The following is a 14552-nucleotide window of genomic DNA, read 5'->3' as shown; positions in this document are numbered from 1 at the left end:
CTAGGTAACGGGTGGAATTCTTCTGGGGTTGCTAGGTAACGGGTGGAATTCTTCTGGGGTTGCTAGGTAACGGGTGGAATTCTTCTGGGGTTGCTAGGTAACGGGTGGAATTCTTCTGGGGTTGCTAGGTAACGGGTGGAATTCTTCTGGGGTTGCTAGGTAACGGGTGGAATTCTTCTGGGGTTGCCAAGTAACGGTGCCCGTCAATTGCAGCTCAACAAATGAGCTTTTTGAAACGGCTCATTTAAAAAACAAAACAAAACATGAATTTATTTCCAAAAACAGTCGGGGTGTTTTTTTAATACTTGTTTTTTAAGCAACTGAGATTGAAATGGACGAACAAAAACGCACAAAATGCGGATCTTATGTAATGGACCCTTTTATTAAGGAGTAGAATGATGTAAAATTGACAGTTTTAAACTTTCCATCATCAGAAACAAACCTGGAGTGCTGCTTTGATTCCTTCATGCACGTTTGAGAAATCCTTTAATCTCCGTGGCAACCACTCAGCTGTGGAAAAACGCCTGGATGGACCTAGCCCCGCCTTTGAGGCACAGCTCCTCCCCCCCCTCAGCTCCTTCAGACTAGCCAGCAGCAGTTGGCAAACACCTGATGGAGCTGCTGAGCTCATTATAGGAGCTGCTGCTCAGAGCAACGTTGGTAAAACGTCGTGAAAGGGTTAATAGAGGAGCCATGTTGGGGTGACTTCCTGGAGGCGGAGCTTCAGAAAGAGCAGGAGCCTCTTGAAAAGACAAGAGGCCCAATTTTAAGATGTTACATTATGAAATAAAATGTCTTAAATCATATTTTCTATACGTTACTGACGGTAACATTGTTACTTGACTTTGCTATAAAACGGCAGAATCTCTCACTGCTTTGGGTTTTCAGGTGGACAAATGAACCAGGAAGTCTTCTATGTCTCGGCTCATCGGCTGCCGTTTCTCTTGGCTCATCCTCTCCAGCCGCCTGATGCTGTCGTCCCGGTAGAAGCTGTGGTGAGGAATCGCCGCTGCCCTCATGTAGAACCGGACAGACTTCTTCCTCTCCTTCTGGCTGTACTGCAGATATTTGGCATAGAAGCTGCAAACCATCTGCTCCTCTTCGGGATCCAAGTCTCTTCTCAGCAGCTCCTCGAACGCGTCTTCGGCTTCAGCTCGCTGGTTTGATTTCACATACATGTTTGCCAAAGATATCTGCATCTTTAGGGAGGACTGAGGGTAGAGAGCGATGGTTTGCTTGTGGAGACTGATTGCTCTGTCCATCAGGCTGCGATCCAGGTGCTTGTTGCTTTGGGAAAAGACTTTCCTTTTGTAGCAGATTGCGGCGCATTTCTTGATGTATCGCGCGTTGGGGTGTCTCTCCAGAGCCTCTTCTGCTAAATCAACAGCTTCGTCCATGGAGACGTGGGTCCTGTAGAGCCTTAGCAACGGTTTCACGCCGCTGTAGCTGCTAACCGGCTTTGCTAGCACTCTCCTCGCCAGTTTTTGAGCTTCTTCTTGAATCCTGGCTCCTTTCTGAGCTTGGGCTTCCAGGTAGAGCGCAACAAGGTACAAGTTCTCCAGGTCGTGCTGTTTGGCGATCTTCACCTTCTCCAGGATGTCAGAGTCCAGGTTTTGTTTCTGAAAGGCTTTGACCAATGCCAGCACCCGGCTGGTGTGCCACTCCACCATGTCCGGTTGCATCCTGATGGCTTTCTGGAAATAATCTACAGCCAGCAGCTTCTGATTGAACTTCATCAGAGTCCAGGCTTTCTCGGCGCAGATCTCCGGGTGCGGGTCGTCCGCAGACGGAGACGGGTACTCGGTCATCAGAGCTCCAACCTTTGATAAATACTCTCCGCTACGCGCCCGCTCCCCGAGCCGGTGGTGCAGCCAGGCCATGTCCCCGTAGTTCACCACCAACCAGGGGCCTTCGTCTGAGACGGTGTTCCTCAGCTGGCGGAACGCCTCGGCCGCCCTGCACAGGAAACGCCGCGCGTCTTCCAGGAGGCCCAGCTGATGGTGGACGAAGCCCTGCAGGTTGTAGATGTGGCCCAGCCAGCAGTAGCCCAACTCTGGACCGATGTCCTCCAGCGCGTCCCGGAGACACAGCAGCTTGGACCTGCTGAGGTCCAGATCCCACGTGAAGTGGCACTCCAAGGACTCCAGGTGGGATTCCAGGTGGGATTCCAGGTGTGACGGAGTCCGAGAGGCGCTGGAAGATCGATGAAAGGTTTAAAACTACAGAACTGGGAAGAACAAAGTAAGAGAAAAGGAAGAAAAAAGAGGATGAGGAGCAGCAGGAAAAAAACTAGGAAATTTCTGCCAGAAATTCTCAAAAAAAGTGGAAAATACTAAATTTCAAAATCAAAAATTGGCTAGCTAGAAAAATCTCAGAAACGTTGAGAAAAATTCTGAAATTTGGAGATTAATCTCAGAAATTTTCTATTTAAAAAAACAAGAAATTTCAGAGATTGTAATGTTCAAACTTTGCCAGAAAAAAACTCAAAATCTGAGATTAATCTAAAATTTTGTATAAAAAAGTGGAAATTATCTGAGTTTCTAAAGTCAAATATACTCGATTTTTGAAACTCAAAATTTGAAATGAATCCAAGAATTTACTAGAAAAAAATGGCGGAAAAAATGTCACGTTTTCTAGAAAAAACAAAATTTTTTAGCTCAAAAAGTGCAAAAAGCTCCAAATTTAATTTCTAGAAAATTCCTGAGATTAATCTAAACTTTTCTGAACTTTTCGGCAGAAACATGCTCTTTTTGTTCAATCTAAAATGGTCCTGATATGCAGAAGTATGGACGAGTAAAGAGGGGAGGAGAAATCCTTAAGAAGAGATGAGAAACAATCTGAAAGTGTTTGAGGGAACAGACCTCATCCTGCAGCCGTTGTCCGGATTCTGTGGCTTTCTGGATCTTTCTGTTCTGCTCTTTTAGGCGCGGCACCATAAAAACCAGTAATGCTGAATTTCCTGGTAATAAAGTCTCACTGGACGAGACCTTTTCTCTTTTCTCATGAATCAGAAACAGATCCACTGACCTGGTGCTACAGGAAGCTGCTGTGTTTAACGAAGAATGAAATCTGAACGGCGTTGGACGTACCGAGTCATTCTGACCTGAAAGGTCAAAGTTCAAGCAGAGCTGTAAATGCTCGGGTCAAAGTCTTCTCTGTGTGTCAGCTCTGAATGACATCACCACAGCTCACACTTTAATATTCACTGAAATATGAATCGGAGCAAAAAATATGTTAGTTTTAGTTCAACAAGAAAAGATCCACCATAAAATCTAATTCAACAGAAATTATTTGATTTCCCTGAATAAACGGATCCACTGAGATCAGATAATTCGAGGTCAAACGTTCATATTCAGATCAGCACAGGAAATTATCTAGATAGCTATTTAGCTAGTAGTTTTCCAGCTAGCTATGTCGACTAGCCGTGATAACTTAGCTAAATGCTAACCAAGTATTATGAATCTGCTACATGCTAATTAAGAATGTTTTTATGCTAGCATAACTTTGACATGCTAACTCAGCACCATAACCTTAACGCATGCAAAGTAGACATGGTGACCTTATTCAGTCACAAAGGAGAATGCTATCTATGCTAAATGCTAATTAAGGAAGCTAACTTTACCACATAGTGACTAGCTAAATTTGCTAGCTCTTCATGCTAAATGCTGTCGAGGAGTTTAACTTGCTAACTCATCGTGATATTATTAATTAAATATTAAGCATGATGAATTTGTTACAAGCAAAAGAAACATGCTGTCAAAGCTAAATGCTAATGCAACAAAATCACTATGCTAGATGCTACATAATAACTAAGCTGTATGCTAGCTTACTTAGCATGTGGGAAAGTTATCAGCCTTAATATTAAAGAAATAAACAATAAAAATCTACTATAATCTAAAGAGCCATTTTTACTGTCAAGCAAATGTCATATTTTGAAAAAAAAAAAAAAACGTAGATAAATATTTACAATAGGAAATTATTATAGTTATCAAAAATCCACCATATTTTTCTACTTTTAGGGTTTAAAATAAAAGAAATATAAAATTGATCAAAAAGAGGAATAATGTCTTTGCAAGCATTGGACAGAAAACAGGTTTAAATTACATCACTAGTAGTTTTAGTGTTGTTCTTTGTGGAAATTAAATTAAATGCAAAACCAGAGTTGGTCATTATCTGGTCCTCTTTCATTTTTAATCATAGCTATTAATGTTTACTGTGGAAACCCAAAGAGCCACTTGCAGACTTAACTTATCCTGCTGCACAAACTAACCTGAAGTGGTAGAAACACCCAGCAGTTGTCACCAGCGTGGATTTTTCTTCAGAATTAAAAAGTGATTAAAGAAGCGGGCCTCTCTCTTGTGGGCCAGCGCCCATGCGCTCCACCTCCCTGCAGCAGAGCTTTATCTCTTGATTAAATCAGGTCGTTTCTGTCAGAGGATTATCTCTCTGCTTTCGGCCGCCTCCAGGTCACCGAGGAAAAATGGGACTGTGGAACGTCTTCACTTCCATCAAGGACCGAGCAGAGAAGTTTCTCAGCGAGAAGAACGTGGTGACGGACGTTCTGGGGAAGCTGGAGGAGAAGACGGGGGTCAAGAAGAAGGTCATCGCCCTGGGTAAACCAGAAACGGTTCAGTAATCTGCTCTGCTCAGCCGACGGTTCGATAGTCCGGAACCTGAACACGTCGAATCTAATGAGCTCAGCAGGTTAGACGGTTTGAAATCCAGAGTTTCTGAACCGGCTTCAGGAAGATACTCTACAACGCAGACTGCTATCTGGGCTACATGCTAAGTAAACATGCTAGGTGGATGCTTATTTTGGTACTGATCCGATACTAACACTGGTACCAGCACTTTTTATTTATTTTACTGTAACATTAAACTTCTGACCTCTAGCAGTTTTCGTAGTTTTGTGGCAGGACGAAATTTGGAGCGTTTATAAATACTTTAATAACATATTAGCTTTATTTCTGTACATTTTTCCTAGATAAACAAAGTGCAAAAAAATAAATATATTATTCAAGAGCAAATCGAAAGGCGGAGCTGAGAAACAATACAAACATTTTTAGCTTCACCTGGTTCAAACGATCCTATTAAGAACCTTTTAATTCCCAATAATTAGTTAAATAAATTAATTACACCACATTTATGTTAAGTCAAGCAGAAAGATTCAGTTGTTGATGTTCAAAGTGTGTTTGGCTGCTAATGATGAAGAATGATGTCATTGCATTTTAGGAAATAAAATGTGTCACGTTACAATAAGGCTCCCCTTATAGACAGCTAATAAATAGCTAAAGTCATCTATAAACACTTTATAAAGCATTACTAACTGTTTATTATGCATTAAGTAACGTGAGAAGGAGACTATGGTAAAAATAACACATTAAGCAATTGTATCTGAAATGTTTGGTATAATAACTCTAGATAAAATATATAGATCTGGCTCATTATTTGACAATAAAATAGTAGATTTGATCTCCTCTTAATTAATGCAAAATAAACAGTTATTAATGATTTAGAAAGTGTTAAGAGCTTAATTAATAACATATCTATGGAGTATTTATTAGCTATCTACAAGGGGAGCCTTATTGTGAAGTTTTCCCAATGTTTATTTTAAAAAGAGTTGAATTGTTCATTTGCATATTTTATGAATTTCTAATATTGTATAAAAACGGCTGAAGTGGTTAATTGAAAAAACGGTTTAATATACCTTTTCAAAAACAAAAATATGATGAATCGATCACTAAAATAATCGTAATAATGCCAATTGAAATTAAAAGTGAAGCCGTTAGGGCAGTATTACTGACACGGTGGTCCGCAGGCGCCCCCTGGTGGTCAGGAGGGCACAAGACTTCAGCTTCAGCTAGCTTACCAAAGGGTTAAGAAAAGGGCAAACACGTCAACAGCTAACGTTATTTGTATTTAATTAAACACGACTAAATACATTAGATAAATACAACTCACATTTTTCTGTTTATGTGCTTTTAAATTACAAATAGACCTAAAATGTTACTAATGCGCAAAACACTTTTCTTTTTCTTTTTCTATGTGTTTGACATCATTGGAAAGCTTAGAATCCAAACTTTCAGAATCTGAAAATAACTCAAAACGCACTGAGTTCATGACAATAAGTCGAGTTAATTTAATTTAAATGTAACTTAGTGTTTGTTAAATGAGTTAAAAGTTTGAGAAACACTGGACTAAAGAAATATTGTTCCACTCCAGGTGTAGTGACCATTTGTCTCTAAACTTAAATTCAAAAATCAAAAAACTCAAAACTCGAAGGTGATCTAAAGAAAAGGTGAATCAAACTCAAATAGTCACCTGATGCACCGTGGATTCTGGTTTACGCAGCAAAAAAGGATCAAAAGTCAAAATATAGTTCTTTGGTTTTATTCTTTTTAGATCAGGCAAAAGGTTCCAGGCTTCTGCTCCTATTCCTGCACCTGCTCTCTGACTGACAATAAAAACCGATATGACTTATTGTCTGATTCTGTAGGCTGGTAAAAAACCTTATGACCACCCACGTGCATAATATGCTACCTAAGACCCACCTAGTTATACCGTGAAATACCCACATCCCAACCTGAAATTAATTAACTAATTAAGTGAATTCCTAATCAAACAACTTATTCTAAACGGCAAATTAAACAAAAAATTCTAATGATAAAACAACTAGGAAATAAACAATAAGAATAAAACAATTTAAATTCTAAGATTTAACCAAAAGAAAAAAGGGGAAAATGGCTCCTACACCAGGGATTAAAATGTTTCTCATTAAAAAGTTGAATTGTTTAACGAATTTCTAATGTTTAATATAAAAAAAAAAAACGTCTTTAGCTGTTAACTGAAAAATCACATTTTTATAACTAAAACAACCGCAGTCCTAATTTAAATAAAAAAGCCTGTAAGGCCGCGGAGGGAGACACAGCAGCGGGGCGGTGACGCGGCGGTGACGTCACCGGTGCCTGGCGGCCGCCGCTCCCGCTCCGGCGCTGACGCGCAGGTAGATTATCCCGGCGGCGGCGGAGCAGGACGGCGGGCCTCCATGACTGAACAGCAGCGTCAGCTGATCAGAGGTAGGAGGATCAATGCGGCGCTTCCCGCCGGGTGGGACGGAGATTAACGCGGCGCTTCCCGCCGGGTGGGACGGAGATTAACGCGGCGCTTCCCGCCGGGTGGGACGGAGATTAACGCGGCGCTTCCCGCCGGGTGGGACGGAGATTCTCCGGCTGCTTCTGCCTCAAAAAGTCACCAGACTAACAGGAAACCATCCCGCAATAACACAACCCGAGATTAAATTACTAATCTCTCACTTAATGTTCTTTGGTGTCGTTTTGTAAACGTGCAGAGTTTTTGTAGTTACTATACTTACATTTACTCAATTATCAAAATCAAACGCCAGAAATTCACCAGACTCGGACAGTTTCTGTTAAAGTTTCATAACTCTTTTATTTAAAGAAACTCATGTGGAAAAACTCGACTTTTCCTGATTTTGTTATTTATATGAATTACTGTTATTTTGTTCTTTAATATACCAAAATTTCCACTTAATTTTATGTTTTGGTTCATCTGATGATGTAATATTTTTAAATATTAAAGTTACTCAGGACTTTTTACTATTTTTTTTTCTTACGCTCTCAAGTTCAAAGTTAGAAAAATAATCTTTCAAATAGGACATTTGTTTATTTTCGTATTATTGAGTTTCTCATACGGCTTTTCGCTCATATTATTCTTTTTTTTTAATTAATTTTTGTTGTATCCAACATTATTCTTGCATTATTAAAACTTTTTTTCTCGTATTATTACTTTACTCTGGTATTTTTCTATTATTACTTTTCATAATAATAATTATTATTATGACTTTGTCGCATGGTTTCATTCTCATGACTTTATTCCTGAAATATAAAATTTTTTCTTGTATTGTGGTGACTATTTTCATAACAGGCTTATTTTCATGTTATTATAACTTTATTATAAAATGACTTGTCCTACAACTTTATTCTCTTATTATAGTTTATTCTGTTAATATGACTTTATTCTAGTACAACTCTCCTTGTATTATGAGTTTATTCTCATATTAATCCGACTTTATTCTTATTTTGACTCACTGCAGTTCAGCTGGATTCCCTGAAAACTTCATGTTTTTGTGAAAAGTGTCTCCAGACGTCTCTGAATTGTGGTCCTATGGACTGAATGTGTCTGTCCAGGCGCCGTCTCGCTGACTGGACTTTACCTGGTTTACGGATATGGAGCGTCGCTGCTCTGCAACCTGATCGGCTTCGTCTATCCAGCTTATTATTCGTGAGTTTTATTTATTCCTCCCGTTTCCTGTTGATGCTCCAACAACGTGTGGGAATGAAAGCAAGTTTACCTCAAAGTTACATTCAGTGGAAGTGAGTCAAATTGGCATATTTATGTTTTTGAAACTGAATTTATCTTAAAGGATCTTATGGCAGAGAACTTGAGCCAGGCTAAGAAAAATAGTTTTATTCTGAGAATAAAGTTATAATGTTTTGCAATAAGACAAGCTCAGTCATTTTTATTTGCATGATTTTTCATTTTTATCTTTCTACCAAAAACTGGATGATAGAAGTTTTTGGTCTGAACCAGCTCTTATTCTGAAGGGCAGTTTTGTTTACAGAGATTTCATAATTAATGTATTTGTTGCTTCTGCTTATTTATTTTGCATATTTAAGATGTCTTCCAGTTCCAGTGTTAAATGTTCACAGTTGAAATAATATAAAAGTCGTTTTACAATAAAAATGTATGACAAAAAAGTTGAAATACTCCAAGAATAAAGTTGTAATACGAGAAGCAGAATAAAGTAATCTCGATTGATTTTTACCCACAAAGCACATGGGCAAAAACCGTTAGTGAAACTGTCACTGGGACTGACTTCTATATATTTCATTCAGGGAAACCTGGAATGCGGCGTTCATAACAAACATGTGTGTTCATCTGCTCTACCGCTAGCAAACAACCGTACTGATTACATAAAAGTCAAGCAGTTCCCTAAAAGTCCAACAGATGGCAGCAATGCGCCGTGCAAAACAAAACACCCACAGTTTACAGGACACACTTCCTGCTACAGAGAGAAAAATCCACATATAAAACGGAAAATACAATATATGAAAAAAAATCTGAATGCTCTCTGGTATTGTTCAGGGGGCCGGACCAAATGTGGTGGCTGGCCGGATCCGGCCCGCGGGCCGCAGCTTGGGGACCACTGCCGTACGATGATAACAAAGTCATAATAGAAGAATAAAGTTGTAAGAAAGTCAAAATATAAAAACAAAGCTGAAATAAATAAAACAATAAAGTCAAAATAATATGAGAATAAAGTTGTAAAACAAAAAGTAATAATATTAGTGAAAGTCGAAATAATATAAAGTCAAAGTCGGTGCAACTATTCTCATATTGTGACTTTATTGTTGTAATCTTATGTTATTCTCATATTATTACAACTATTCTGATAATATTGCTTTATTCATGTATCATTGCGACTTTATTCTCATATTATTTAAACTTTATTGATGTAAAACTTTATTCTTGTAAGAAAAATCATTTTTCTTCATCTGGCTCTAATAATCTGTCAGATACAACAGAAATAAACTTCATTTATTCATTTGAATGTATTAATGTATCCATATTTAAACGTTTCCTTCGCTCTGATCCGATTTATTCACTGCAGTTGGTTTTTCTAACAAACATGAACGATTTTTGGTAAATCTGCATTTTATCGGATAAAATCTGCGGGTCTTGATAGAAAACGTCAAACATTTTTTGGTCAATCAGAAACGGATGTGGAAAGTTTTCTTCATTTTCCGCCTGTTGTTTCCAATCTTGGGACTTAAGTTCTGGTTTTCTGCAGAATCAAAGCCATCGAAAGTCCCTGCAAAGAAGACGACACAAAATGGCTGACCTACTGGGTGGTGTACGGCGTCTTCAGCCTGGGCGAGTTCTTCTCCGACATTTTCCTTTACTGGTTCCCGTTTTACTACGCGTTTAAGGTGAGGACACACCAGAGCTTTCCAACGCCGGCCCCCAAACCTCCGACAAACAGAGTTATAATGGCAGAGGTAGAGGAAGTCAATGCAACACCAGAAGCATTTCTGAGTTATTTTTGCCTTAGCATCCAACACTGAGGCAAGAAATTTCCCAGAGTCGTACACCAGGATACTGGCAGGAAACAATGGAGAAATCAGCGTTAAAATCCAAGTTTTCCTCAGCCAGAGGAAGAATGAGGAGTGAACGCTGCATCGGGTTAAAAAAATCTGCCTCCAGGAAATGCTTAAAAATAAACACTAGCATAAAAAGTTTCTTGAATGTAAAACCGCAGTTACTGCAGCACAAGTTTTCATGCTGCATGATTGGTCTGACTGTCAATAAGTGTCGTTTTGACAAAAAACGGGTCGTTAACTGCCAGTTTCCTTCGCCCTGACCAACATGGCAGCTTCCGTTGATCAGTTTCATTGGACAGGACACGAGGTCGTTTGCAGACCTTGATCCATTTATTCCGTTATTCCAGACTCCATTTGGGTTTTGGAAATGTAATAAATTGTATTCCACTCTCTAAGCGCTCTGGGTAATGGCTGCATGTTCCACATGGACCTTTCTTTCCTATTATTTTTCTTTAAATCTCTCTGACCACAGTGTTAGCAACCCCAGCCACGTTGCCAGAGGTTCAGTTCCTCCAGATAAGGGGCGTGTACTTAAATAGCGATCACCGATTGGTCAGTTTCTGACAAACCCACTGGAATGATTGGCCGGTGGCGTCGTGTCAGTTGCATCTTTTTGGGAATAACCGCAAAATTCAACAAAGTGTGGGAAATGGCTCTGGATGTTTTCCTGGTGTTTGTTTCCAGTGTTTGTTCCTGTTGTGGTGCATGGCTCCGATGTCGTGGAACGGCTCCCAGATCATTTACAACAAAGTGGTTCGGCCCGTCTTCCTGCGCCATGAGGCCACGGTGGACAACATGGTGAGCGACCTGAGCGGGAAGGCCATGAGCGCCGCCGAGAACCTCACCAGAGAAGGTAACCCAGCACCAGCAGAAACCCAGTCGCTACTGTTTCAGGAAGCTAACACTTCTTCTTCTTCTTCTTCTCCTTGAGTTCTGTCCACTCTGGTGAAGAACAAAACCCTGGTGACACCAATGCCGCCAGTCGCCCCGCCTGAACCGAAGAGTTTACCGAGTTCGACCGGAGAAACGTCAAACGTTAAAGTTGTTCCAAGTGAGCCGAGCGAAGAAGAACGAAGGGTAAGAAAATGTGTTTCCTCACTTCCTTCCTCAGATCCAAACAGCTGCTGTGGTGGAATGATGCTTCAGTGCAGGAGAAGATGTTTAATACGGTGCATTATAGATGTAGATCATTAAAAACTACTCAGACATTTTAGGATTAATCTGAGAAATTTTCTAGAAAAGACCTGGACATTTCTGAGCTTGAAAAATTGTATATTTGCTAGAAAAACCTCAGAAGTTTTTAGGTTAATCTCAGAGATCTTCTAGAATTAAATTATTGGAAATTTCTGAGTTCAAAAGTCAAAAATGCTCAACTTTTGAAATTTCAAACTGAGCAAGTTTTTCCTGAAAAAGTCGAGTTTCAAGAAAAATTTTCCAACTTTTCAAACTTAGAAATTTCTTTTTTTTTTAGAGATTAATCTCAAAATTTTAGAGTTTTTTTCTAGCAAATTTCAGAGATTTTTTCCCGATGGGCCTGCTGTGGTGTCGTACATGTTTGTGGTTTGGGTTGGTAGGTTTGACTTCTGCAGGTTTTGGTACCGACTGTAGAACTGGTCAACCAACCTGTCAGACCGTTTATGTCGTGAATCTTCTAATCCCGACGTGTTTGTCGCCTCTTCCAGCCTTTTCTTGGGTGACCAGATTGGTAAGTGAGCTGGTTGTTGGTAAAGATCCTGTGTTGTGATAAAAAAAAAAAGAACTGGTTTAATAACGAGTAGCTTTCTTCTCTGTTGATGTCAAACTTCCTTCCTCCTCCTGAAAACATTTATTTCTCCTCTGTAGATCGTAACTCCAAATCCACCCAACTGGTCCTGTTGCTGTTTTTTATTATGAAATTGTTTAATTGGGCTTAAAATCTTTAAAAAGAAGTGGCTCGCATAATTATCCTTGAGGAACACCTTAAAAAAAGGATGTGTTTGATGAAAATACATAAAAATATAAGCAAAATAATAATAATGAGGTCTTATAAAACAGGTTTCTACCAAATAATGAATCATCTCCTAACTTTAAAAGCTACAAATCAGTCTTAACATGCATAATTTATCTGTTTTTTATTCTTTAAGTTACAAATCAAATCAAAAAGGCATTTTTACAGCCTGTAGCTGTCATTAAGGCATTTTTTTATTTGATTTAATTGATGTAGCTGTGCAGCTCAGTCCGGTGGAGGTTAGTTAGATTTAACTGCTTTTTCTTAGACCAGATGCGTTTTTAAATTTTTTATTTTAAAAAATCTGGATCTTATCCAGTACATTGAAAAACTTACAGGTTAGCCAGAGCCAAAGCTGAATGAAACCAAAACATGGTGGTTTAAACTGATATGAACCTTTTAGAGCCAGAATCTGAACCTGAACATATTTGTGAGCCTGAGTGGTTCTGGTCCTTCCTGAGCAAATACGTTTTTATCACTTAAGTGATTCTTATTTTTAATTTGTGTTCATGGGTTTTGCTGCTTGGCTTCACTTCAGGAAGAACTTGGTGTAGATTGAGGGTAAGTTATCGCTCAACCCATTTCAGACACGCACTGCTTTAGATTACAAATAAAAAATCTACACAAAGTCTCAGATTAAAGTCTTAATTTGGAGTTTGCACAATTATGGATATTCTTCTTGAACTTTACGTTTTGGTTCATCAAAACCTAATTAAATGATTTAATTTAAATGGATTTAAATGTAACAAACAGATTTGATCTGACATGAGTAAAAACAAAAACATTTAGAAAACATTTTAATTACTGAAAGCAAAAAATTCAAACCAATCTGGCTGATATGTGAAACTTTCTTTTGCTCAAATAACCTGGTGATGCAATAAAATATTAAGATGTGACAAAAATAAAATTAAAGTCTCAACAAGGTCTAAACTCTTTTTAATTGATAATTGATCTGACTTTTGAAACAACAAAGAAAGACTTAAAATTTAATTAGCAGTTTGTTTTATTATTATTATTATTATCATTATCATCATGGTTTGGTTTCAAATGTGAATCTAATCATCCCAAGGTTAAATTCATAATTAAGTTTTACATCAATTACAAATTGTTTAATAATTCATTAATCAAATGTTGCGCAACAAACATCATCATTCATAAAAACACATTCAGTAGCATAAACCGAAAACAAGGGCAGGCATTTCATTGCATGCATTTCATTGATTAGCATTAAAAATATGTCAAACTCGCCCTAAAAATAAATAAACGGCAGTTTAGCCGAATTATTAAACTTAAAACATTAACTGAATATCACCTACTCCTAGTCCTATTTGAAGAAGTTACATAATTTTATAGACAAATGTATTAAAAATAACCACACTCCACTATGGATTTCCGTTCGGCGAACGTGGAAATTATACAATAGACAAAACGGGACTTAAAAACAAATCCTGGCGCTAAAATTAACATTCCTCAACAAAGGATCCAAGCAACCTGAATGTCAAGCAACTCACCTTTGAATTTGACAACTTCATATCAAGTTTTCATCAAGTTTTTGGATGTAAACCGACCGCAGACTGTTCTGTGCTATGCGCAGCTAGCAGTGACTTTAGGAACCACGCACTGTTTAAACAGCGCCCCCTGGAGGCTGGAGGAAATAACAGGTTATACAGATGCTTGGCGAACGTCCTCAGTTCCTTTCCTGGATTATTTTTACATTTTTGAAAAGCATTCTTCTAAAGTATTCTAAAATTTGACTTTCATGTTAGTGAAATAGAAAAACCTCCTTTAGCTAACGGTAGTTTAGGAAGCAGCAACATGCTTATGTCGGCTGTTTTTCTCTCAGGTAGTAAACGCTTGATGTTAGCAGAAACATTTTTAAAAATCCACAAAATAACTCAAAATTTCTTGTTTGCGTTTCACAGTTGTTCAGATAGCAGCAGAGGAAGAGGAAGATGCTCCGCGAGGAAGAGGAGCGGAGATGTTTTTGTCCTGAATGATCCAAACAGAAAGTGCTCCTTATGCCACAGAGACTCGGTTGTAAGGCCATATTTTTGTAGAACGGTGTTGTATTTAATCTGAATTCATGATTTGGAGATTATTTATTGTCTTTAGAAAACCAGACAGATGCTGGAAGCTGCTGTCTGATATACGAGCTAAATGTCAAAACAAGTTCAGGAAAAATAAAAAAAATAAAATCCAAGACTGGAGGTTCCACTTTATCAACAGTTCAGATTAGAGAACTGAATCTCTAAAAATGAACCAGTTCACTTTGAACTTCTGTTTGTTATTTGCTTCTGGTCCGCTATGTGAACATTTTAAACAGAACACCGGTCCATAAAGCGCCAGACCTCCACTTCTCTGCAACAGCGCCATCTACTGGTGGG

The 14552-nt window shown here is 38.6% G+C and overlaps 1 protein-coding gene and 1 pseudogene across 7 annotated transcripts; one reads left to right on the top strand and one right to left on the bottom strand.

The window, feature by feature from the left end:
* Window positions 1-721: 721 nt before the first annotated feature.
* On the bottom strand, window positions 722-2936 carry LOC103463140 (interferon-induced protein with tetratricopeptide repeats 5-like; annotated as a pseudogene). Its single transcript, XR_014087189.1, has 2 exons — window positions 2862-2936; window positions 722-2193 (listed from the first exon to the last, which is right to left on the bottom strand). The product of XR_014087189.1 is annotated as an interferon-induced protein with tetratricopeptide repeats 5-like (transcript).
* On the top strand, window positions 2157-14552 carry reep6 (receptor accessory protein 6). 6 transcript variants are annotated; one of them, XM_081605975.1, is made up of 9 exons: window positions 2157-2241; window positions 4467-4613; window positions 8208-8301; window positions 9872-10010; window positions 10866-11034; window positions 11113-11258; window positions 11864-11886; window positions 12711-12729; window positions 14091-14552. In XM_081605975.1, exons 1-7 carry the CDS (start codon window positions 2205-2207, stop codon window positions 11876-11878), a joined length of 747 nt encoding a protein of 248 aa, XP_081462101.1. In that variant the 5' UTR covers window positions 2157-2204; the 3' UTR covers window positions 11879-11886; window positions 12711-12729; window positions 14091-14552. The 6 variants fall into 6 exon arrangements, with proteins under 6 accessions (XP_081462101.1, XP_008404549.2, XP_081462100.1 ...); XM_008406327.3 differs by having other exon boundaries at window positions 12707-12729; XM_081605974.1 differs by lacking the exon at window positions 11864-11886 and having other exon boundaries at window positions 12707-12729.

Source organism: Poecilia reticulata, chromosome 4, assembly GCF_904066995.2.
Source record: "Poecilia reticulata chromosome 4, P_reticulata-male-v2, whole genome shotgun sequence".
Lineage (NCBI taxonomy): Eukaryota > Metazoa > Chordata > Actinopteri > Cyprinodontiformes > Poeciliidae > Poecilia > Poecilia reticulata.
This window is presented reverse-complemented; position numbering and strand designations above follow the sequence as displayed.